The sequence below is a fragment of the Anolis carolinensis genome, chromosome 2 (genome assembly GCF_035594765.1).
Source record: "Anolis carolinensis isolate JA03-04 chromosome 2, rAnoCar3.1.pri, whole genome shotgun sequence".
NCBI lineage: Eukaryota > Metazoa > Chordata > Lepidosauria > Squamata > Dactyloidae > Anolis > Anolis carolinensis.
The window spans coordinates 215,763,227-215,789,869 of NC_085842.1; the positions used below are offsets into that span (position 1 = coordinate 215,763,227).

The 26,643-nt window shown below is 41.7% G+C and overlaps 2 protein-coding genes and 1 pseudogene across 4 annotated transcripts in view; 2 read left to right on the plus strand and 1 right to left on the minus strand.

Moving 5' to 3' along the window:
* Window positions 1–26,643, plus strand: part of tstd2 (thiosulfate sulfurtransferase like domain containing 2) — a 225,189-nt gene that overhangs the window by 607 nt on the left and 197,939 nt on the right. The window contains exons 2-10 of one of the 2 annotated variants that reach the window (XM_003227890.4): window positions 2,028–2,230; window positions 4,761–5,092; window positions 5,247–5,355; window positions 6,419–6,544; window positions 7,266–7,371; window positions 9,197–9,315; window positions 11,634–11,792; window positions 16,337–16,475; window positions 18,334–24,564. In XM_003227890.4, the coding sequence (XP_003227938.2) occupies window positions 2,028–2,230; window positions 4,761–5,092; window positions 5,247–5,355; window positions 6,419–6,544; window positions 7,266–7,371; window positions 9,197–9,315; window positions 11,634–11,792; window positions 16,337–16,475; window positions 18,334–18,563 (1,523 nt within the window). In that variant the 3' untranslated portion in view covers window positions 18,564–24,564. Of the gene's footprint in view, window positions 1–2,027; window positions 2,231–4,760; window positions 5,093–5,246; window positions 5,356–6,418; window positions 6,545–7,265; window positions 7,372–9,196; window positions 9,316–11,633; window positions 11,793–16,336; window positions 16,476–18,333; window positions 24,565–26,643 lie in introns of those variants that run through there. The other variant, XM_062971735.1, reaches the window with a different exon arrangement.
* LOC103280920 (small ribosomal subunit protein uS9-like) lies at window positions 7,838–9,187 on the plus strand (annotated as a pseudogene).
* The window catches only part of tmod1 (tropomodulin 1), an 80,761-nt gene continuing 76,135 nt past the window's right edge, over window positions 22,018–26,643 (minus strand). For both annotated transcript variants that reach the window (XM_016996939.2, XM_003226551.4), the window contains one exon: window positions 22,018–25,572. Coding sequence is in view for 1 of the 2 variants with exons in the window: in XM_003226551.4 (XP_003226599.1) it covers window positions 25,508–25,572 (65 nt within the window). In the remaining variant the exon portion in view is untranslated. The remainder of the gene's footprint in view (window positions 25,573–26,643) is intronic.

The window sequence follows — 26,643 nt, forward strand, 5'->3', positions numbered from 1 at the left end:
ACGGGCCGGCAGAATGTTGGATAAGCGAATATGTTGGATAATAAGGAGAGATTAAGGAGAAGCCTATTAAACATCAAATTAGGTTATGATTTTACAAATTAAGCACCAAAACATCATGTTATACAACAAATCTGGCAGAAAAAGTAGTTCAGTACACAGTAATGCTACGTAGTAATTACCGTATTTACGAATTTCGCACCAAAATATCATGATATATTGAAAACATTGACTACAGAAATGTGTTGGATAATCCAGAATGTTGGATAAGCGAGTGTTGGATAAGTGAGACTCTGCAGTATGTACCTACACTAGCTTCACTGTAGAATCACCCTTGAACTGCCCTGGTTTAGTGCTATGGAATCATGGGGTTTGGCATTTCGCAAGGTCTACCACTTCCTTGCCAAAGAGCTTTGGGGCCTCACCAAACTACAGCTCCCAGGATTCCATAGCATGGAGCCATGGAAGCGAAACTGATTTCAAACTGCATTTGTTCAGCAGTGTAGATGCACCCTTAGAAAGCTGGCTTGATGCGAACCTTCTCTCAGCTTTCTTAATCACAATGGAGGTGGGGCATTTTATTATTTATTATTTATTAGCAACATTTATAGGAGCCCCGGTGGCGAAGTGCGTTAAAGCACTGAGCTGGAGACCGAAAGGTCCCAGGTTCAAACCCCGGGAATGGCGTGAGCGGCCGCTGTTAGCTCCAGCTCCTGTCAACCTAGCAGTTCGAAAACATGCCAATGTGAGTAGATCAATAGGTACCACTCCGGCGGGAAGGTAACAGCACTCCATACAGTCATGCTGGCCACATGACCTTGGAGGTGTCTACGGACAATGCCGGCTCTTTGCCTTAGAAATGGAGATGAGCACCAACCCCCAGAGTCAGACATGACTGGACTTAACGTCAGGGGAAAACCTTTACCTTTACTAGCAACATTTATATCCCGCCTTTCTTACCCCGAAGGGGACTCAGGGTGGTTTACAAGTATATATACATACAAAATATTATATTATACGACTATATTGCAATATTATTAGTAATATTGCATGTAATATAAATATACAATTACAATAGTGAATTAAAATTATAATTACACTGTATTACATCATAATATTGTTATTAATATTACATGTATATACAATATATTATATATTTTGCTAGTACAAGTTGCGAAATGCTTGGATGCAAATAAAGTATTATTACAGGTGTATGTTATCATTGTCATCATCAAACATGAGTCAAGATAGTATCAATATAGGATGAGTTTAGATGCAAAGAAATTTTTGGATGCAAAAAAAGTACGGTATAGTGTTCCTTCACTTATCGCTGGGGTTAGGTTCCAGGACCACCCACAATAAGTGAAAATCCGCGAAGTAGGGATGCTGTATGTATTTTAATATTTACACATTATTTTAGTAGTTATACACTATTTTAAGTCTTTATCAACCAAATGTGTGTTGATAAATTGCCTCCTTCTCCCATTGCCGCTTGGGCTCCTTTTCTCTCCCTTTGGCTTCTCCTTCCTCCCTTCCTTAGGCTGTAAATTGTATTTTTTATGATTTATAATAGTCTTTTAGAGTTTATTGAAAAACCACGAAATAGCGAATCTGCGAAAAGTGAACCGCAAAGTAGTGAGGGAACACTGTATTACCGTATTGGGTTGCTGTGAGTTTTCCAGGCTGTATGGCCATATTCCAGGAGCATTCTCCTGATGTTTCACCCGCATCTATAGCAGGTATCCACAGAGGTTGTGAGGTTTGTTGGAAACTAGGCAAGTGGGGTTTATATATCTGTGGAAGGTCCGGGGTGGGAAAAAGAACTCGTGTCTGTTATTTTTTGGACTGCAGTTCTCATTTTCCCTCTCCATATTCTGTGGTGGGACTTGCAGGCACAAATAATCTGGAGAGTCACAATAGCCCATCATTGTTTTAAAAAGTCATGCCTGCTTTCACCCTTCATTTCTGTAGCACTTTCACATATGCTCCTCCCCTTCTATAAACCCATGTTTTGAAATGGTCTTTCTTAGGTCATAGAGAAAATTGTGTGCCCGGCTGCTATGACATAGCAATGACCTCCTCTTTGTGCAACAGAGAAGATGCAGCAGAGCTTTGCATTTTAACACTCGCAGAACTAGATCTGAAAGAGCAACCTCCTTTCTCACCCAAAGACCACCTGAAGGCTGAATTAGATGCCAGCACCAGAAAGAAGTATGCTTCTGCAAAGAGAAAGGTAACTGATTTATTTTTAACACTGTTATAACATTTGCAATTAGATCTCCAGGCCTGGAGCCTCTTCTCTGATCCATAGGACAAAGGGAGGAAACCCAGGGCAAGAACACTGTCTTGAAAAATATATGTGACTTCCATTTATGGCAATCACATGAATATGAGTCATCTTACTCACAACAGGTCATCTTACCCACAACATTAGGCAAGCTGCCACCTTGGAAGGGTTTAGGAAGAGCCTGAAAACTTGGCTCTTCATACAGGCTTTTGAATAAGTACTGCCCACTTGAATGTTAAATTCTCATACTAACGGTTACTTCTGATCGGTTGCATCTGCATGGTTAATGTCTTGATATAGCCTCAGGGTTCAACTCACATTTTTGGGTTGGATCCCCCATGATCTTATAGCACCTTTAACTTCCTCCATGTTTACAAGTCTCACTTAGTGCACTTTTGACCAGCCCATTCTTATGTTTTATTGCTGTGTTTTAACTTTGTTTTATTAATGGTTGTGATTTTATCGTATGTCTTTAATTTTCATTTGCACGTTTTTGGTATTTGAGGTTATTGTATGTTTGTTTTGTATTTGTAAGCCGCCCCGAGTCCCCGCAGGGAGATGGAGGCAGGGTATAAGAATAAAATTATTATTATTATTATATTATTATTATTATCCCTGCTCGAGTCTTGCAGATCACAAATGTGGCTTCCTTGATTGGGTCTGTCTACCTGTAATGCCATCTTCCTCTTTTATTCCTAACTTTGCTAAGCAATATTGTCATATATTCTCATGATATGATCATAATGCAATAGGGACTGTCTGTGGAGGATATTGATTGGGAGAGCAGCTCTGCTTCCCATCCCACCCTTGCTGGACAACCCTGGGCATTTCCAGACAGCAGTAAAGTCTGCTTCGACTCTGGTTTGAAAAACCCACATCAGGGCGGACTGTAGTTGCACACCATGCTCTCTGGGGGTGCTCTCTATATGTCCTCCCTATACCTACCGGGAGAACAGGGAGACAGCCCCCCTCCCTCCCCAACCCCCTTTTAAAATTAACTTACTTGGCCTCCTTTAGCGTGATGCCAGAGCTCTCCTGGTACATAGGAATGACGTGCCAGGAGAAGGGGGTAGGAGCAATTTTCCTCCCCTTCCCCTTTTCTCCTGGCATGTCATTCCTACCACGCTACTGTGTTTCCCCCAAAATAAGACAGTGTCTTATATTAATTTTCCTCCCAAAGATGCTCTAGGTCTTATTTTCAGGGGATGTTTTTTCCATGAAGAAGAATTCACATTTATTGTTGAAAAAGAAAATGAACATTTATTATATACTGTACAGTAGTTGTCATCACAAACCAGCATAACCAGACAAACTGTGAATCCTATCAAGAATTTCTTGTTACTACCATTATTTCCATGTACAACACTCTATGGTATGTACATTTACCGATCCTGCATGCTCTGATGTTCTGTTTGGCGGGCATGCTTCCAAACAAAACCTTTGCTAGGTCTTACTTTTGGGGGAGGCCTTATATTTAGCAATTCAGCAAAACTTCTACTAGGTCTTATTTTCTGGGGATGTCTTATTTTAGGGGAAACAGGGTAATGTAGGCTGGGTAAGTTTATTTTTAAAAGAGACTTTGGGTGGAATTTTGGGAGGGGGTTAGAGCCCCGTCGTGTATTCCGGGTCTGATTCAGCCCAAAAAACATGAGACGGCTGTGCGGACGGCCCCTTTAGAAGTCCCAGAACTTCTGATTGGCCAGTCCAGACAGCGACCATAGTGGGTTTGCCCCGCGCCTTCCAGGAAGGCATGGAACAAACTCATTAACAAATTAATTCGCTGCAAAGCAGGGTTTTCTTGCTTTGCGGCGAAACATTCGCAATTTCGTGGGCATCATTTGGATGCCCCTCACTAATATCCAAGAGAGCACGCATTTTGCACCCTGTCTGGATGCGTCCCCAGTGTAGGAATAGCTATTTTATAAAATAGTAATTTTTATACGGAATTAGTCTATAACAGTAGTTCCCAACCGTGAGATGTGCAGGGAAAATTGGCGCTGGGGATGTGTGCCACCATTGGAGGAGACTGAGAGAGAAAAGGAGAGGGAGAGAAGGAAATAAGGAGACGCCAGCGTGTTGCCTTCACTTGGCCTTGGGAGGCTTCCCAGGCGAGGGCGGAGGACTCACACGGCGGAAATTTTCTGCAATGTAATTTTCTGAATCGGCACTCCAAATAACCAAACTGAATTTAAAGTTGACCAAAAACTGATTTGTAACCTTTTTAGTACTAATGTTGGGGAGTGGTCTGTGGTCAAAGTAGTCCCTGATCAAAAAAAGGTTGAGAACCACTGGTCTATAAGTATCAGAAGGAGAAGTGTATCCTGGCTATTTACCGAAAATTCTCCTCACTAGGAGGCATGTCTGTCATATGATTAATGGGGGTTTGAGTCTAGGACCCATGGCTGCTTTTAAAAAACTTAGAACTTTTTGCAAACTCAAAAGTATGATCATTCATTTGCCTTTGTTCTCCTTGCAGGCATTTGCTCTCTTCGTTAAAGCCAAGGAGATGGTTGCTGAAACTTGTTATCCCATGTCTGCTTGTCAAGGGGCGGTTTTCTGGAGATGCTGCCAACAGACTTTCAAAGACCTGACTGGTATCCACAGGCATGTCGCTGCCCACCATTCAGGAGACGTGGGGCAGGAAACGTTGGGGATATTAAAGCAGATGGCAGCTGGCAGCAACAACATCACAAGCAGCCCAGTGACTGTGGATGAAATGCCTCGGCCCAGCCGGCCTCTCTATCGCAGCCAGGAGATGTTTCAGACACTCCCAGATACAAGCCACATCAGTGCCGATGAAATGGCAAGGTAAGGGATTACTTTTTTAAAAACAGCCACAACAGCCATGGCCTTAGGGGGTAGCAGCACAATTAAGATTGTGAACTGCTCAAGTCTGGTGTGACCAGTGGTGAAAGACATTGCCATTCTTACGTAAGCTTCTTTCCTGTGTTGTTGACAACAGTGAGGTTGGGCAAGTTCTGCTTTACTATTGTTACTGCGAGGTGGCAGATCCTGGGGGACTCTGCGCATGGCAGAAGGCTTTATGTCAACACCTGCATCTCACTGGCAAGGTAAGCCATTTAGCACTCTGCCTGATGAACAGCTGCAATAGCTTGACTCTCTGCAAAGGGCTCTGAAATGATCTGCCAGAGCTATTCTCACCAATTGATATAACAGCTGGGAACTGATCGCTCCTCTGAAATTCCATATGGGTTCAGACTTCACATGCAGCCTTAAGGAGAAGCAATTTTCCTTATTAATGAAGAAGTCAGTTGCCTCAGGAATGAACCAGAGTGTTCAACAACTGCCAGAAACAGTTTGGGAAAGTTACTTCTCTAGACCACAGCTCTAAAACTCTGGGACTAGGAGCTCAAAAAGTGACATTGACAAATTCTGGCCAGAATTATGATGGACACTGCATCAGATGTTTATTTATTTATTTACAGTATTTATGTCCCACCCTTCTCACACCGAAGGGGATTCAGGGCGGATGACAGAACACATATATGGCAAACATTCAATGCCAATTATAACAATGACAAGACAGACAACAGATAGAGGTATATATAGACTTTCCAATCTTTCGGCATCTTTTGGAGGTTGTGCTCGGTTTCAGCCACCGGGGAGTGCTGTCGCTTCATCTCCCTTGCAAAGAGCTTTCTTTGTTCATAAACTTCTTCCTTTTTCTGATTGAAACGCCGAGCCTAAATACCTCCCCGCTTTAATGTGGTTCCTATTTATCTATTCACATTTGTTTTCAAACTGATAGGTAGACAGAAGCAGGGCTAAAAGTCAGGAGCTCACCCTGACCCAGGCTTCGAACTGTCAACCTTCTGGTTGGCAAGATTTATTGCAGCTTGGTGATTAACCTGCTGTGCTAAAGCCCGGAAAGAGTTCCCTGGAAAGAGTTTTAAAAAACTCCTCTCCTTACCCTTCTCGAGCAATAACCCACAGCAGTGTCTTATACAATACTGTGTGCAATGTCATAAGGCCAAGATCTGATGGACATGTTATTAGGAAAACATCCTGCTGAAATACCTTGGGATTACTTTTCAATAGAACTGTATAGTCCTTGGCAAACACATCTTGGATTATACTGAACTTTTCTGCTTTGCTTTATGTCCACTTTACCAGGTCCGAATAGCTTCTGAAGGAATTAATGGCACAGTTGGTGGAAGTAAGGTAGCGACTAACCTTTATATGGATGCAATGCTATCTCATCCCCTTTTTAAAGACATTTTGAAGAGGGAAGATTTCAAGGTAAGAAGAATGCTGCAGTCTTTCACTTTTTAGGACCCTTCCAGACATGTCCTATATCCCAGGATCTGATCCCAGGTTTTCTGTTTATCCCAGATTATCTGGCAGTGGGGACTCATATATAATCCAGTTTAAAGCAGAAAAACTGGGATCAGATCCTGGGATATAGGGCCTGTCTGGAAGGGCCCTTAATTTTCCTGGTGTTCTCAGTTAGGTGGTTTGTGACAAAGGGGAAGGCATTTCTGGTTGTAGTTTCCCATATGTGGAAGTTATTTCTTCAAGAAAACTTGATGTCATTTCAGCATCAGATAATGACTTCAGAAATTATCCAGTTCACCAGCATCTTCCTTTTATACAATCGCTTGAAGACTTCAGCTGAATTTGATAGCCCCCGAACTTCTGTTCCTTCAGTAGGTTTTAAGTTCTTAGAGCCACCCCAAGTGTTTTTAAACAGATTCGAATTAAAATCTTTTTCTTTAACATTGTCTTACTATTACCAAGTGGTGAAAAGATTTTGAGAAAACAAAAACTTATCAAAGACCATTCAGAAGAGTTACATACAAACTTGCTGGAGAAGCTAGACAGAAATAAAAATGGGATGTTTACCCGTATTCTTCAAATAATCTTCAGCTCTTTGGTGCGGAAAAAATTGAATAATTTTTTGTCTCGATCTAATTAAGGATCTTTTCATTTCTACTTTTTTTTCCGCCTTCCCATCCCTCAGACCAGTAAAGGAGGTGCACACTGCTTCCCAGACCTTCGAATTGGTGTCTTTGAAGAAATAGTCCCCATGGGTATTAACCCGGAGAAAGTCTCTTACAAAGAAACTGGTATGGAGAGTCATTCTTGTTGACCTTTGTGTAGGAATGAGTTTTGTTTTATATTATTTCCAAATTTCTAAAATGTTTTTATAGTTAATTGTATATGATGATGATGATGATGATGATGATGATGATGATGATGATGATGATGATGATAATAATAATAATAGAATGAGGAATTCTTTTTTTTGTCCACAGTGAGAATCTGTTTCAGGGTGGGAATACATGTTGGCACTGGGTGGAGCCAAAAATTAAAATAAGAAGTGCCAATCCTTTTATCTACCCCCTTCACCTTCACCTGGGCTGTGGTGGAGTCTCCTTCTTTGGAGGCTTTTAAGCAGAGGCTGGACGGCCATCTGTCGGGGGTGCTTTGAAAGCGATTTCCTGCTTCTTAGCGGGGGGTTGGACTGGATGGCCCATGAGGTCTCTTCCAACTCTACTATTCTATGATTCACCTGTCTCTTTATACATGAGTATGGAACTGTGGAGTAACTGCTTGTGCCAGAGGTCTGAACTGATCACTTAAGCCCCTTCTACACTGTCACATAAAATCCAGATTATCTGCTTTGAACTGGATTATATGGCAGTGTAGACTCTCATAATCCAGTTCAAATCAGATAATGTGAATTATCAGATTTTATAATCTGGATTATATTTATTTATTTATTTAATATATATACCACCTTTCTCACCCCTAGAGGGACTCAAGGCAGTTTACAACCTATTAATTGCAAGAATTCGATGCCAACATACATATAATAAAAAATCATTTTCATGGCTGCTCTCTCGAACAGTTGGACGCCAAGGGACCACTCCAGAGCATGCAAGTTTTTGGCAGGAAGAAAACTGCTACTGCTCACTGTAAAAGAGGAAACAGCCTTATCAAGGTTAATGGCAGACCTCTGGAAATGATAGAGCCCAGAACTTTGCAGTATAAACGGCTTGAACCAGTTCTTCTTTTGGGCAAGGAGCGCTTCACAGGAGTTGACATCAGAGTCCATGTGAAGGGTGGTGGTCATGTAGTGCAGATATATACAATTAGCATTGGTGGCTTATTACCTGAAATATGTGGATGAGGCTTCCAAGAAGGAGATAAAGGATATCCTTATCCGGTATGACAGGACTCTGTTGGTTGCTGATCCCCGTAGTTGTGAGTCCAAGAAGTTTGGTGAACCTGGTGTTCGTGCATGTTATCAGAAGTCTTACCATTAAAAATAAAATTTTACATTTGTCTCTTCAAATAAAAATGATAGAAATTTAATATCAATAATAATAATAAATCATAATAACTAGACACAGACATATAACTATAAATTGAAATCATTACAACCAAGGGTTTAACCCATCGGCTTCTCCAAGTATCCTCCTTCTGATTGTGGGATCTCTGTCCTGGCCGTAATATGTGTGTGTTTACATTGCTCTGGACTACAATGCCACTGTAGAACAAGTGACCATATGGAACTCTTCCATCATGGTTTTTATTTATTTAAGTATTTATTTATAAAGACACTTATATACTGTCTTTGAGCACCTCCTTCATAAGTGCTCTTAAGGTGGTTTAAAACAATAACACAAAATGCAGGAAAGAAAAATGAAACCATAGAAACAAACAAAAGGCAGCACAATTAACAGACAAATAAAACTCACTGAAAACCTGGCAGAATATATATTGTCTTCACTGGCCACATAAGAAAAAAAAACATCACAAGGTATTAACTATGGTGAGCATTACAATTGTTGGAAGCAGTTAGGTTGCAAAACCTAAGACATAAATATGCTGTTATGGATCTGGGTTAGAGTCCCTGTATTATTTTCTTGTTTTATCTCTTTGTAGGAATTCGTTTGACTCCAAAGGAGTTTCATGTAGAAGTAGAAAAATACCTCTTTCAGGGTAACAAAGGCCAAGCAGACACTATTTTGCTGGACTGCAGGAACTTCTATGAAAGTAAAATAGTAAGTGACTTTGAATTGGCTCTTCTTGGGATATATCTTTTGGGCTTGGCCCCGTGTTAGCCGCCCCGAGTCCCTTCGGGGAGATGGTGGCGGGATACAAAAATAAAGTATTATTATTATTATTCACACAACGATGTTGTATGACACAGCAAACAAGATAGATATGCTGGATTTCACATCACAAAATCACACGTCGAACACTTCCCAAGTGTCTAGGACTGTGTGATGTATTTTCGGATGATGGGCGCAGATCCCAGTAGGGTGGCCTTTTGCAGTTGGCAGATCATAATTTTGTCAATGTCTATTATTTCCAAATGCCGGTTGAGATCTTTTGGGACAGCACCCAATGTGCTGATCACCACCGGGACCACCTGTACTGGTTTCTGCCAGAGTCTTTGAAGTTCAATCTTGAGGTCCTGATAGCGGCTGAGTTTTTCCTGTTGTTTTTCATCAATGCAACTGTCACCTGGGATGGCGATATCAATGATCCAAACCTTTTTCTTTTCCACAACTGTGAGGTTTGGTTTATTGTGTTCCAGAACTTTGTCAGTCTGGATTTGGAAGTCCCACAGTATCTTTGTGTGTTCATTTTCCAATACTTTTGCAGGTTTGTGATCCCACCAGTTCTTTGCTGCTGGGAGGTGGTACTTGAGGCATAATTATTATTTAATTATAATTATAATTATAATTATTATATGAAAACTTGACATGCTAATTTCCTTCTGACCTAAGAGAACATGTGACTTACATTGATTTACTCTTCTTGTTGTGTTTTTTTTTGGTTGATGTATGGTTTTCAAAATATTACCTTAAAAATTATACCACCCAGGTGTTGTATGCTCAAGAATGGCATAAAAATATGTTTCATGTCTACTTACATGCATGGCATAAATCCTAATGGGATTTCTTTGGGAGCACTTATATGTGACACCGGACATATCTGAAATAGCACTATATTGGTTTATTATTTACATTTATATTCAATCTTTCCTCCTGTGAGCTGAAGGTAGTTTCCATGGCTCTTTCTCTCCCCATTCAACTTTATCCTCATAAACAATGCCATAAAATAAATTAGACTGAAAAACAAGTGATTGGCACAAAGTTTCATGGCTCAGTGGGGACTTGAATTTGATTCTTTAGAGTCCAATACTCAGTCCCCCTACATTGCTTGATATTGGGTACTCTGTCTTGCAGGTGATGTTGAAATATATAACCTGCCTATTAAAATATTAAGTGACACTCATGGGACTGGTGTCTGTGGTTTCACTTATCCACATCCAAAAATGTCCTCTTCTGGAATTTTCTAGGCCTTCCAGTGTAACCTCTGCTTTCAATAGGGCTTCTCTATTATCTATGATTTCCTTTTTACATGGTAAGTATAAGAACGTATTCCCTATAGATATGGGGGTTATGGAGCCATGGTGGCACAGTGGGTTGAACTGCTGAGCTTCTGAACTTGCTGAAAGGAAGGTTGGCGGTTCAAATCTGGAGAGTGGGGTGAGCTCTTACTATTAGCCCCAGCTTCTGCCAGCCTAGCAGTTCGAAAACATGTAAATGTGAGTAGATCAATAGGTACCATTCTGGTGGGAAGGTAACGGCGCTCTATGCAGCCATGCTGACCACATGATCTTGGAGGCGTCTAAGGACAACCCCAGCTCTTCGGCTTAGAAATGGAGATGAATACCAATGCCCAGAGTCAGACACGAATAGACTTAATATCAGGGGAAAACTTTTTACCTTCTATCTACAGAAAGTTGTATATCTGTGAGGCTTTTTGTGTTTTACAACTGCTTCTCTAATCTGACACTCTCTTTACAACTAGAGTTGATGGGAGCTTGTGTCTTCTTGCCGTAGGACCAAAGATTAGGAAAGGTTGCTCTAGAAAACTGTTCTTAAAGTGTGAGTCCTAAAAAAGGTCGGTCTCCTTAGTTCAGTCTTGGGGTCATGAAAAATTTGGTAACAGTAAAAGCTTTCTGAATTAGGGGGTACTTTGAATGCAATTTCCTGCTTCCTGGCAGGGGGTTGGACTGGATGGCCCATGAGGTCTCTTCCAACTCTACTATTCTATGATTCTATGATTCTACTGTAGTGTTTAAAGGAAAATCAGCCTGTTTAGCAAGCCCTGCAAATGCTGATTTATTATCAGGAAATGTTTGATTTTTCTACCTATTTTATAACCTATATACTGGGGACATGAAAAAATTATTGGGCAGAAAGGGGTCATGGGTGGGAAATATTTAAAATACCCTGCTGTAGAACACTGGTGGCTTCACTTTTTGGGACACATGGGAATCATGTTTTTCTTTCCTTTCCTTTAGGGACATTTCCAGGGTTGCTTGGCTCCAGACATCAGAAAATTCAGCTATTTTCCTATCTATGTAGATGAGAACCTTGACCTTTTCAGGGGCAAGCGGGTCCTGATGTACTGCACAGGAGGAATCCGTTGTGAGCGAGGCTCAGCCTACCTCAGATCTAAGGTGAGCAAAATAGTTGTGAGAGTTTAGGTCCCGTGGAATAAAGCCCTGTAAGGCATTTGTACCTTGTTTAATTTACAATTTAAGAAGAAAAAGAAACTATTACAGCAATGAATAACAGGTTGGCACAAATCAGCATGTGTAAATTTGCATCAAGTGCTTGAAATGATTACACTGGCCAACACACATTTTGGTGCCTCAAATGTTAGACCTGTTTCAGGGTATATGAAAGCTGCTGATTCCAAAAAATGGCACCAGTTTCCCCCTATCAGCTCTAGTTTTCAGATACAGAACGTATGCTATCTGTCATTTTGCACTCTGCACGCCTATAAAAATTGGGATATTTTAATGTAGTATTTACATTAATTTATTTTAGGCACAAAGGAAGCTTATTAAAAATTAAAAGAAAAGTGTACTACATGAAAATCTACTTATTTCATACCAAAAGCACAGATTTATGACACAAATGCTGCACCATATTCGACACACCGTATCTAAGAAACTAAAGCCAATGCAGTCTATCCAGTGCAATTTTCTGAAGCAGTGTCCCGATTAATCCCAAGAACAGGCCTAAAAACCAAGGCACCAAAAAAAAATTCAGAAGGCAGGTGCAGGGGAATGTTTTTTTCTAAATATTGTGCTTCAGAGCCAAATTAACTACTGTATTATCAAAATAACTAGATGACACAATGTAATTTACATTATAGCCCAGGGACGTGTACTTTACGTTCAGTACTTTCTTCAGCCAAATAATGCATCCAGCGAAGTGTGATCAACAAGTGCTGGTTTTGCTGCCTAAGGATGAATCCACATCTGCGAAATAATTAGTCCTTATCTCAATTCCAGTGCCATTTGAACACACAATCTTCTTCAGGTTGAAAGCGAAATCACTTCTTTTAGACCCTCGAGGACATTCGTGAAATTTAGAAAATGTTTTACTCTACAGTTTCTAGGGGGGGAAATCTTTTTTGCAATATGTGTTCTTCAACTAAATTAGAAAACTGTTTGGAAGCTGGAACTAGTCCAACGTTCTGCATCCAGGTTACTAACTGGAGCGCCATTCAGGGAGCATACAACTCCTCTGTTGAAGCAGCTCCACTGGCTGCCTGTTAGCTTCCGGGCACAAATCAAAGTGCTGGCTTTGGCCTACTAAACCTCAAACGGCACTGGTCCAACTTACCTCTCCGAATGTATCTCCCCCTATGAGCCGACCCACAAATTAAGATCTTCAAGTGAGGCCCTGCTCTTGGTCCTGCCGCCATCACAGGTGCGGTTGGCGGGGACGAGAGACAGGGCTTTTTTGGTGGTGGCTCCACGGCTGTGGAACTCCTTACCAAGAGAGATTTGGGAAGTCCCCTCACTCATGTCTTTTAGGAAGCAACTGAAGACCTGGCTGTGGGACCAAGCATTTGGCCCATCCTAAGATATGAGTTGATATGACCTGATGGAGTCTCTGAATTAATATTAAGTCGAACACAGACTGGCTCTGGCTTTGGCTCGAAACTTTCCCTGTTGAAATGGTCACACAGTTTTAATTGTTTTAATTTGATTTGGATATCGGCTTTTATTTGTGTTTATGTTTGGTTTTTACGTTTTATGTTGTATTATATGGCTTCTAACTGGAGCGAATTATAGGGCGCGTTCAACGCCTCTGTTTAAGGAGCTTCACTGGCTGCCATTTATTTTCTGGGCCCAATTCAAGGTGCAGGTTATCACCTACAAAGCCCTAAACGGTTTGGGACCCACCTACCTTAGAGACTGCATCTCCCCCTACGAACCCGCACGTTCTCTTCGCTCGTCGGGGGAGGCCCTTCTCTCGCTCCCACCACCCTCGCAGTCGCGGTTGGTGGGGACAAGAGAGAGGGTCTTCTCCGTCGTGGCCCCCCGGCTTTGGAACTCGCTCTCTAGAGAGATCAGGAAGACCCCTACCCTCCTCTCCTTCCGAAGGAGCTTAAAAACCTGGCTCTTCCAAAAGGCCTTTGACACTTAGTTTGTTGTTGGACTGATCTATCTGCCCATTTTATAATAGCCCCATTCTTGAGGTGTTGCCAATGTTATATTGCACTTTATTGTCCATTTCAACTGTGAAATTACCTTCCCCATTTCAGCACATTCTTGTCCAACAAGCATGGTGCCACTCTTTTTGAAAAAAACATTCAGGGTATGGAGCAGCTGAAAGAGCTGGGCATGTTTAGCCTGCAGAAGTAAAGGCTGAGAGGAGACATGATAGGCATGTATAAATATGTGAGGGGAAGTCATAGGGAGGAGGGAGCAAGCTTGTTTTCTGCTGCCCTGGAGATTAGGACGCGGAACAATGGCTTTAAACTACATGAAAGGAGATTCCACATGAACATTAGGAATAACTTCCTCACTGTGAGAGCTGTTCGGCTGTGGAACTCTCTGCCACTCTTGATCTAAAGTGATGCCGAGATATTTAGGGTGGGAACAGTATTTGAGCCCTTGGCCTTCCCAGGTAACCTTCATTTTCCTGTCGGCTTCACAAATATGTAGGGCTAGGTGGAAAGCACACATTTGTGTCTTGGCAGGGTTAGGCTTCAGGTGGTTATCTTTGTAGTAGCTGGAGAGATGTTTCAGGGCATTAGTAAGCTGGTTCTCAACTGTTTCAACGTCTTTTGCTTATGTTGTTAGGCCAAGGTCATCAGCGTATATAAAGCTCTTTGTGAGTGGTGGTTGTAGCTAAACGGGACAGATAACAATTAAGCAAATAAATGTACGTGTAATTTTTTTAAAATGTGCATAACTTGGTGTTATTGGGGGGGAAGGCTGATAGAGCAACTAACATCATCCAGGTGGTCTGTCTGATGAAGAGAATACCTGAGATACTTAACTTCTTGTTAAGTAGTTCATCTTTTATATTTGGAAGAAGCTTTTTTTCCTATTAAATCAGGAGCAGCCACTGAAGCCAGCAACAGACAAAACAATGCCGTGCTTTTATTTCCAATGTTATCCCTGATTTGGCAAGCCTCCCCCAGAGCTAAGGTCCTTTAAGGTTCATAGATTAATTCTGTCCTCTCAAGATAGTTCACTAAGCTTAGAGTCAGTGACCTTGCTTCTTCCAAGATATTACTTCTTCGGATCTGCTGAGCAATTTGCTTTCAATGGCAACCTAACACAGAATTCAGAGTAAAATCAGACTTAGTTTAAAATATAAGCAAACCCAAGACTTGCAAATCTGAAGACTGTTTTAAAATAGCTGGACTGTAACTTTTCAGTTTGCATATGTAGATGAAAATGCATTCTAAATCAGGGAAGAAGATACTTGGAAAATACTCCTTTATTCAAGGCAAGGACAGTCAGGCCCTGTCTACACTGCCATATAATCCAGTTTCTTATTAATTTATTTATCGTGTCAGAAGCGAATTGAGGATACAGTTATAATGTATAGAAAAACCATACAGTTAAAAACTTGACATTATCTACTTTCCTTTTTTTCTTTCTTTTTTTTTTTTTTTTTCTTCCTCTTTTTTCCCCTTTTTTTTTTTCTATCTCACTATTTAATTATGCTTATTATCTTATATCTATATTTTAATATGTAAATGGAAAACTTAATAAAGATTATTTTTTTAAAAAAAAAACTTGACATTATCTTAAATGTCCTTTGACCAGAACCTGGCCACTTGGAGTGCCTCTGGTGGTAGTAAACAATCCCCGAGTCGCCCAGTCTTTTATGTGCCCAGGAGGGAATTTTTCATCTGGTCACAGCCACTGGTTGAGATTCCAGGATTTGGCCTGCCACTTTTGGACTCTTGCTTGCTGAGGTGTTCCAGCGAGTATCTTTGTAGATCTTAGGAAGCTTTCTGAATCCAGATGATCTGCTTTGAACTGAATTGTATGGCAGTGTAGACTCATATAATCCAGTTCAAAGCAAATAATCTGGATTCAGAAACTTGACGATATGGCAGTGTGGATCCAGCCTAAGTGTTTTGCCTGGCTACTGACTCACTGCTCCTTCAAGATTCATAGTCCTTATCAGTTGTGTAACTACTGAAAAATGTTGTCCTACCACTGCCTTGGCACATATATGTATTTTGTTGCATTTGCATGCTATTGATAGATAAAATGGCATCGTATGTTCATGATAAACCAAATGAACTCAGGATCAGTCTTTACCCTAATTGCTGAAACATTTATATTGAGAGAAATGGCAGCAGGTCCGTTTGAGTTGCTACATTAAAGTTACTGCATGAATTGCTGATTAATACAGGGTGTCTAGCCTTGCTTTCTCTCCAACATGCTGCAGAATTCTCCTATATTCTCAACTCAAAATTCTCTGCCTCTTGGCAAACTTCTGGACAAGAAAATTTTGAAATTTGTAATGGAAACTAGAAGGAAGGGGGAATTGGATGAGCGGGTGCCATTGTTGGCATTAGTCATGCATTCAGCTTAATGTCGGAGTTTGTTCTGCACATTTATATAACGGTCACTTGTTAAAGCATAGTGCAGGTAAATTATAACCAAGTCAGTTACAGACTATTGGGCTCTTTGTGCTCCTCATATGAGATATTCTCCAAATCTCCTTGTAACAGGGTGTATGTAAAGGTGTGTTCCATCTCAGGGGTGGCATCCACAAGTACCTGGAAGAATTTCCTGACGGGTTCTACCGGGGGAAGCTCTTTGTCTTTGATGAACGTTACACCATCCCCTCCAATGGTGGTACGATTTCAGGTAGGTAGCTCCCCAATCCTGTTCAGTACACTCACTACCTGTATCTTCAAAGCCATTTGTTTGTAAACTGTATCCCAGGAACTACTTAGCAGTTCCTCATTCATCCAACCATTATGGCCATATATTTACAGGACTTCACATTGGTGAAGGCCAATAGTGAAATCTCAGCGCCTGTCCAGACAGTACCTTTATCCCAGGAGCTCCTGCTTCAAAATGAAGGGTGGCCAAATGCCGTCCCTTGATAACGCGAGAGCAATTGCTACAAATGGCAAAAAACGTGAGGTTTTCAGGTGCGGGAATATCCCGATTCTGGCCCAAAAATGCACATCTTCAAATGTTTGTATGTCCCTACACTCAGAAAATAGGGAATTTTTATGTTGGTTTGTTCCCGGGTTATACATGTCAGTTCTTGATTGGTTGTATCCTAAAAACATGGCAACAGTTGACTAGAGGGAGAAAACTTTATCCTGGCAAGATAAACTTTGTCCCCCACACATTTAATGAAGTTTGTGACACGCAAATAAAGGTTTTGCCATGTAATCAACTTTCCTTGTGTTTTTATAATAAAAACAATCAGGAACAGACATGTATAACCCAGGAACATCACCTCATAGTTCTCAGGCACAAGTACATGACCAAATTTGTCTGCACAGATGGTCATGCAGCCTCTGTAATCCAGGAACAGAACCTATACAATGATTCGCATAGTCACATCTTAAGTTACGTACTTAAAAAAAAAACACCAAAATTTCTGGCGGATATCCTGCTGCAGCCATCTTGGGGGCTGCAAAATCCCAGGACAAAGCAGTAAGTGTGGATGACGGAGGCAGAAATCCCAGAACCAATAGGCCCACCTTGACCATCCCGATGATAAGAGCAAACTACATTTTCTAAAATATCCATTACCATTAATACTGCAGAATCTTTCATTGTTAAAACAGAGTTTAAACTTGGCACAGAACTGTGATTATTTTTCTTTTGAGTGCAAAATAGGCACAGACCTAGGTCTAGCTTAATGTATTTTGCCTTCACTCCAATGGGAACTATTATTATGGACAGACAGGAGGTTGCCAGGTCTCCAAGAGTGACCACAAATACCTGTCAAATGAGTTCCATCTTTCCTGGTTTACCTAACCCAAAGAGAGAAACCCCTCCCTTTCCACAGGTTCTCCACACTTAGACTGCAGATCCAAGTGTGGGGTTAGGAGTGCTTCTTGCTTCTTTGGGAATGGAGGAGACAAATTATGCCCCATTCCCATGTTCTTGGTCAGACATAGAACCATTTTTTGTGTGTCAGGAACGACTTGAGAAATTGCAAGTCACTTCTGATATGAGAAAATTGCTTGTCTGCAAGGACGTTGCTCAGGGGACGCTCGAATTTTTTACCATCCTGTGGGAGGCTTCTCTTATGTCCCCACATGGGAAGCTGGAGCTGACAGACGGGAGTTCACCCTGCTCCCCGGATTTGAACCACCGACCTTTGGGTTAGCAGTCCTGCTGGCACAAGGGAAGGGGAATAGAAGGAAGGGTTTTTTAATTCACAACATACTTTGAAGGCATGACTTCCCAAGCTGGTATCTTTGATGACTTTTAAATGTATTGGGCTCTGTCATTCCAGACAGCCCAGCCAATGAGTCTTGGTGATCAAGAGTCCAATGATATGGAAGGTGCTAAGTTTGGGGAGGCTGCTTGGAAGTGATGAAAGATCTTAGCTCCTTCCACTCAAGGGTCTCCATAGTGCATGAAAAAGACTGGCCACTCTCACAGTCCTTTCTGCATACTAGGGAAAGGCAGGGTCAGTGGCCATAGCAGATAATGGTTGCTCACAGTAAATGTACTCTTGGTTCCCCGCATCTAGCTTGCCGTTACTGTGGGATGCTTTGGGACCAATATCGACTGTGCTCAACCCAGCCCTGCCACCAACTTGTCCTGACCTGCACAGATTGTCAGCTGAAAGGATTCACCGCCTGCTGCCCACTGTGTCAGGAAAAAGGCCTTGCACTGGCTGCAACCTCTTCTGGACAAGGCTTCAAGGAAGAGTGTGAGTGCACGGGGACACGGCAACGAATTCCTGTAGAGCGTGTTTAACGAAGAGCTTCAGAGCAAGATTCCCTCTTTACAGAATCCTCTTGGAGACCTCCAACTCCAAGATACAATTTAGTGAGATTTGGGGCAACCACTTCCATTAGGCTGCTTAACCAACTTCCAATTCAGGCTGTAGTCAGGGCTTCCTTACAAAACTAACTTACTCTTAGAAGCAAAATACTGGTATATGCAAAGCAAAAAAACAAAAAAAACAAAATTAAAACTCTAATGGTGCTATACAACTCATGTGAAATGTTCACCCCTTTCCTTTCAACTTGACGTGGAGTCTGGGCAGTAAGACACACTACTGTTCCTTGTAGCAGGAATAATAACGCAATAAATTGTCATAGTTTTCAGGAAAGGGAAGGGAGCGCAAAAAGGTTCAGATAAACTGTCACTTGTATGCACTTTGAGAAACCTCACTGGGCGTTTATCAAAGTGATCTGCCCGCAAGCTTTTCAAGTTTTTCCTAATTGAAATACATCTTTTGGGAAGGCAACAAGTCTGGCTCTGAGCATAGGTGGAAAAGATCTACAATTCCCACGAGTGTAGCATTTGTTCACTTTCATGATCCACCAGCCTTGTTCCCAAATGCTGGGATGTCAGCAAAGGGTTTCTGCTTGGTAGGATCAATCAGAAAGGCCTCCATGGGGACCGGGCAGCCCTTGCACTTTAGTGTATGCTGGCACTGTGTATGGCAGGGAAAATATAAATACTTATAACAGACCATTCAGAGTCTGCTAAGTTTACACTAATAGCAGTGCTGAACTTGATCTTGAAAAATATAGGCCCAAGTAACGCTAGATATGTCTCTCACTCTCAGCAATCCACCAGTAAAAGAGAGCAGTAATAGTAACAATAGTGACCTCAACTGTAGGGTTATTGCGATATAAAACCAATACAGGCTGTGAAGGGCTTCATATTGGAAAAGTGCTATCTTAAATACCAGTAGGTAGTGACAGCAATCTTGCAAGATGACCAGTGAAGAAAACTCTGCATATCTTCCATTTATGAGTCTGATACCAGACTTAAAATGGGTTTAAGATTAGAGATTTGGCATCTCTTGTCAGTGTCCGATCAGCATGTTTTTCATGGAAAGCCTTTTCAAGAATGGAGCCTTTGGGGACAGAAAGAACGCTTTCTGTCCCCAAAGGAACTGCTTAGCCAATCCTCTTGGTACAGGTGCCAAATACTGGTTCTCTTCCCCTCTATTCTTGCAGAAGTTTTGCAGATTTAAATACAAGCTCTCTGCCTCTGTTTTCTTCTGGAGTGCAGGCTACTTGAGAGAGAGTCCACTGGGCTTCTTAGGCCCAATTGAGATAGTCAACATAGGACTCTTCCGCACAGCCATATATCCCAGAATATCAAGGCAAAAAATTATAGAATCATAGAATTGTAGAGTTGGAAGAGACTTCACGAGCCATCCAGTCCAACCCCCTGCAAGAAGCAGGAAAATTTCATTCAAAGCACCCCTGACAGATGGCCATCCAGCCTCTGCTTAAATCCCACAATATCTGCTTTGAACTTGGTTATCTGAGTCCACACTGCCATATATTCCAGTTCGAAGAAGATACTGTGGGATTTCCTTCCTTAATATTCAGTGTTATATGGCTGTGTGGAAGGGCTCACAGGTATACAAATAAAACAGACTCAATGATAAGGAGCATTGTGGTGAGCCTTAGAAGGTAATGTATTTGTTTTGCAGAAATATAGGTTCCCAATGTGGAGAAATGTAGCTGGATAGAAATTGATTTTCTTTCTCCTATTTTTCCTCCTCACACGGTTCACAGTGTGTAGTAACACATCTGGGCATTTTTTCTCAGTTTCAAAATCATTTTAGGTAGAGGGGATGGTGTGACAAAAGACACAACAGGGAGGAAAGTTTTTAAGAAGCGACTTTGAGTTGCTGCACTAATATCCCTCCCCCCCCCCCCCCCGCCCCCAATTCTGTGGTATACAGACAAACTCCTCTGAACTCTCTTTGCAGACCAACCCAGACAGTTCAAGTGTGCTGAGGCAGGCAGCTCTCTCCTTCCACCCCCATCCTTGCTCACTACCTCTGGCAGTGGCAGCAGCCTATTTGAGCAGAGGGTAGAGAAGGCAAGCTAATGCCTTAAAGCAGTGGTTTTCAACCTGTGGGTCCCCAGATGTTTTGGCCTTCAACTCCCAGAAATCCTAACAGCTGGTAAACTGGCTGGGATTTCTGTGAGTTGTGGGCCAAAACGCCTGGGGATCCACAGGTTGAAAACCACTGCTTTAAGCCTTTAAAAATGAATGTCAAACTAACCTGAGTCCACATCTTTACCCTTTTTTCCTACTAGCTCCTTGCTAGCAGCACAGCTTGCCACAAAAAAGGACCACATTGGTAGCTAACCATATACCCCTTCTTCTCTTCCCATTGCTCATACTGCATCAGTACACATTTAGTAGCAAGGAACAGGCAGAGACCATGTTCTATTACTGTGAAAAATAATGGATTCCGGACCTGATCACTGCAGGCAAAATGTCAATCCTATTCTAGTATGTTACTGCAAAGGCTAGCTAGTTTCTTCCAAACCAGGGGCATGACGTTCGAATCACTGCATTTCTGCTCTTTAGGGAAAGGAAACTGGCATCTATAGTCAGCCAAAATATGACTGAACTGAATCTGGTGAGGTTGCATTCAAACTGTCTCAACTGCACTAAAAAGTTATATATCTTGAAGCTCTGAAATGTCTATATAGTAGCCATAAATCACCTCTTCAATTTTTTATTTATTAAGTTTAAGATCGAAGAATATCCTAACAGGAGGCAGTCAAATCTACTACCCTTTTGCCCAACTCTTACCATATGTGTGTTTGAAATGAAATAAGGAGACAATTAAAAGCTGACTTTGCTCCCACAAAGCTGACTTTGCTCCCACTGACATTGCTGATATAGAGGGATTGCTGGATTCCTCATAATTTTGGATAAGGCCTTATGGCTGTGCTTTAACCCTTGTCACAATTAGAAGAGATTGATGCAAAAGAGTAAGGGCTAACAAAACATATCATCAAAAAGAAATCCCTTTTTTACTAATATATATATAGAGAGAGATTGCTCCAGAAATCTGATTTGTGTGGGAACAAATCACGCACAACCCTGGGTGAATGGGAGACTGTTTGAGGCTTTAGCTGAGGTGAGGTACTTCAACAATACACTCCTAGGACTGCTCACTATACACAGAGGTGGATTAGTACTGTAAACATACAATCTATGCAACTGTTTGTATTGCTAAATATTGCACAAATTCATAAACTAAATGCAAACATTTTGATTTTTGGCTCTCCGGCTGGGAGGAAATTTTAAGCAGCAGCTAGCAGCATGCTTTGCTTTGCTTTCCATTAGAGGATCTGGTGTTGGTTTTGTATGATGTATCAACAGACACATCAAAGTTCCAGCAATAACGGCCTAGTATTCAGATTTCATACAAGCTGAGGTTCTTACAAGTGACACTTTATTGTGGCATAATTTACAAGCAGCACAACATTAGAAGACTGGGCTCAACCCAATTAGGCACTGCTGCAAAGCAATCTCCATTCCCTTTAACTGGCTGCCCAGTCCAATGTTCAACAACAGCATCCAAAGGCTTGCATCCACTGGCTATAAGGCAGGATCTACTGATGCCGTGAAAACGGAAAGAGATCAGCAAATCTTCCCCTTGATGCCTAGCCTCCCTTCTTGGTGCTCTTCTGCTCTCCCTGTGTGAGAGAGGCAGATCTGAGACATGCCTGATGGGACAGACAATGCTGCATTCAAACATATCCTATCCTCCCTGAGAAAGACTATCTTGTCCCACAGTAGCACAATCTTGGAAATCCAAGATTGGCTGGAGGCAGCACAGGTTTGGAATATGACTCCAAATGTGTTAGCTAGTGCGCACACAGTACAATAGGACTCCCATATCAGTGGGACCGATACAGTTTCACCTGAACAAATCCAACAAAGTATGCCCTTTGAGGAATTTTCAAGCTCCGTCAGGCAGGTTTATGGTAGACTTCCACTGGAAGTTACTAGAGAATCGTATGGCTTGTGTAAAAATTTCCTAGAGGATGCTTGGTTGGATGCAGGTGGATGAAACGGAGTCTCGGTCCATGTGACTCTATAATAACTTCTGGCAGAAAATGATCATTTCACTAGGGGTCACTGCTACCCAGTTTTCACAGTAAGGTCAAGAACATATTCTGCACAGATATGGGATTCATACTGTACATCATGCAAGAGGCCTTCAAAGAAGTGTGTGTTTGGCAGTAGTGGGGTCCTGTAACAGTATGAGAACACTATGTTGTTGAAGGCTTTCATGGCTGGAATCGCTGGGTTGCTGTGAATTTTCTGGGCTGTATGACCATGTTCCAGAAACATTCTCTCCCAATGTTTGTCCCAAATCTATGGCAGGCATTCTCAGAGGTTGTGAGGTATATCTGAAACTAGGAAACTATATCTGTGGAATGTTCAGGGTGGGTGAAAGAACTCTTGTCTGAGGCAAGTGTGAATGTTTCAGTCAGCCAGCTTGATTAGCACTGAATAGCCTTTCAGTTTCAAGATCTGGCTGTTTGCTGTCCAGTGGAATCCTTTGTTGAGAGGTGTTAACTGGCCCTGATAGTTTCTTGTCTGGAATTCCCCTGTCTTCTGGCGGTTGTTCTTTCAATGGCTTTCAATGCCCACGTCAAACTGCACAGAGAAGCCATTGAAATCCACAAGCATGTGAACAATTTCAACAAAAATGAAGAAACAATGAAAATGAACAAAATATGGCTACCAGATTTTTAAAAACCTCTAAAATCAGGACAGTAAATAAAGAACACCACTCAGAAGACAGGGTAATTCCAGACAAGAAACAATCAGGCCCAGCCAACACCTCCCAACAAAGGATTCCCCCAGACAGGAAGCAACCAGGCTTTGAAGCTGCCAGGCTATTCAATGTTAATCAAGCTGGCCGATTGCAACATTCACCCTTGCCTCAAGCAGACAAGAGTTCTTTCTCCCACCTTGAATATTCCACAGATATATAAACCCTACTTGCCTCACAACACCTCACAACCTCTGAGGATGCCTGCCATAGATGTGGGCGAAACGTCAGGAAAGAATGCTTCTGGAACATGGCCATATAGCCCAGAAAACTTACAGCAACCCAGTATGAGAGAATCTAGTCAACACTGAAATAGGGGGGCCTAGAGGTGACTCTTGTCCAGACATGGGGGCTGTATGCCACTTCCTTCAGTGCAGGTAGAATGGAGTGAGTCAAAGAGCCTCTACCCATGGGATACTAGCCATCACTAGTTAATCTATTTGGAAAGCTATAAAAATATTGACTCTTGAGAGTGAACAGATAAATAAATAAAACAGTCATCCACAACAAACCCAAGAGTAAAGGAACTATAAATTATCTGGTGCATATTGTCAGAAGATTTAAGAGAACAACATCTGCATGTGTTGTTGAAAGCTTTCATAGCTGGAATCACTGGGTTGCTGTGAGTTTTCCGGGCTGTATAGCCATGTTCCAGAAGCATTCTCTCCTGCTGTTTCGCCCACATCTATGGCAGGCATCATCACAACCTCTGAGGATGCCTGCTATACACCTGGGGGAAACGTCAGGAGGGAATGCTTCTGAAACACAACCATAAAGCCTGGAAAACTCACAGCAACCCAACATCTGCATGTTCATCTTTTAAAGCTCCTAAATCATTCAGTGAAAAAGAAAACGGGAATTTCCTGTTCATGTGGTTTTTCCCCTTCTTGTGATGATTGCTTAAGAAAAGAGTGGCCTTAACATTCTTTCTATTGCTTGGGTGTGCAGGTGCTCTAGTAACAGCAGATGCTTTTACAACGGGACTGTAACTTACAGCTGTGTGTCTTACTAGCTGATTGAAGTTCACTAATTCTTAAATTAATGATGTACTCTGGGATGATAGAAATGCTGTCAGACTCATAGCTTCTTTCAAATTCTTGCCATTAAGTCGAAAAAATAAAGTATATTTTTAAAACATTTCTGCTAATTTGCAGAGTAGCATTGCATCTTTTTGTTAACTACTCCTATATCTCACACTACACACACACACACAAATTCCATACTGAGATAACCATATATATTCACATATAAGCCGATCTCATGTTTAAACCAAGAACATGTTTTGGTGCCAAAATCCTGGAATTTGATGTGATGAAAATATGATGAAAATCATTCAATTGAAAGAGGAAAGCTTTATCCCCCCCCCCCCCCCCCAGAAGGCCCAATATCCTTGATTTTTGCTATTTTCTCACTTGGACATTTAAAAGGCCAAAAACGACACTGCAGTGGAAAAAGTAGAAGCTGTCAGTGCTTCTTTTATGTTCTCCAGGATGGACTAAGCTCTTGCTTTTCACCAATTTATCCTGATAAGGGGTGGTTTCTTTTTAGGTAAGAGTTAGGATAAGGTACTTACACTGTAGATAAGTCGACTCAAGTTTTGGATCAGTTTTTGACAAAACGTTTAGACTTATGCATGAGTATATAGGGTAGGCTGCAGTTTAACTATAAATTCAAACCATCTTTGTCCAATGGTGTTGGAATCCAGCACTTGTACCTTATGGTCAAAAGGCTCAAACTTTGGATTATTCTAAATCTGGGATGAGAATGTGTGATCCTTCAGGTACTGTTGAGACTGCCATTTCCCTCATTCTCCACCATTAGATATACTGTCCAGGGGTCTTGGTTATTGAATCCAACAACATCTGAAAGGACACATTCCCATCTAAGCTCTCAAAAAAAGTCATTATTCACACACTGATTCTAAAGCTCTTCGCCTACATCACTAATTTTCAACCTTTCAGTGCACAACGATGTCATATGAAAAAGAAAAACAGGCACTACAATTTCAATGCACAGTTGCTCTGCCATGAGACTTTGCAATCCAGTGCAAGCCGACGGATGCCATCTCTGCAACCCATAGTTACACCCCAGTCCGGCATTTGGGAAAGATGGGCCCATTCAGGTCTGCAAGCCGCCTCTTCCTCACTGAAAAGGAAAAAGAGGTGAGACAATACAGTTGCCATCTGTTTACTCTGCGGAAGTGCCATAAATATTCTAAACTAGCTTGGGTACCCAGCGGTTCCCGGGTTATTTGAAAAAGGCATTGTTTGTTTTGGGGTGTTATGTAATATCATTTAGTTAATTAGTAACAGTATTCATTAGAAAAAAGCCAGTGTTTGATTTCGTGTTTTATGAATGCTCCCATTAGAAAATACATAACGATGTGAGTGAACTACAATTCCCAGAATCATGGGACAATCCTCCCCAAACCAGGCCTGGATGCACAGCTAGCCATGTTGGCTCTGTGTGCCAAGTTTGGTCCTGATCCGTCGTCTGCTGGGTTCAGTGGTCTCCGGATACGGGTGAACTACAATTTCCATATGCCAAGGACAATCATCCCCAAACCCCGCTTGTATTCACAGTTGGCCATGTTGGGTCTGTGTACCAAGTTTGGTCTAGATCCATCATCAGATGGGTTCAGTGTTCTATGAATACGGGTGAACTATATAACTCCTGGATGTCAAGGTCATTCACCCCAAAACCCACCAGTTTGCAAAGTTGACTGTGTTGGGTCTGTGTGCCAAGTTAGTTCTAGATCTCCATTGTTGGTGGGATTTGGAGTGCTCTTCGACTGTAGGTGAACAATACATCCCAGTCTTTACAAATCTTATAAATCTTGGTGAATTCTCCCCAAACCTCTCTCTAATATATTCAGTTGCTGTGTGCCACAGAAAAGAATAGGAAAGAGTTAAAGGAGAGGCAGTGGAGTGTCTTGGAGTTTTTTCCCTCTCTTTGAAACCCTAGAAGAGATGGAGCTGTAGAGTAGCTAGGACCCAGTTCTTCGCTATGAAGAAATGTAGATTTTGTTTTATAAAACCTTTGTGATTTTAAAGACAGAACTGTGCATGTTTGCCTCCTAAGCTCTAAATTCTTTGCAGCCACATGGCACTTCACACTCTGCTTGCTGTGAGCTAAATGCTCAACCATTCGTATCCTGTTTGCTTATTTTTGAATGCTCTGCTGTATTTTTATTGTGGGTAGTTTTCCCTAACACAG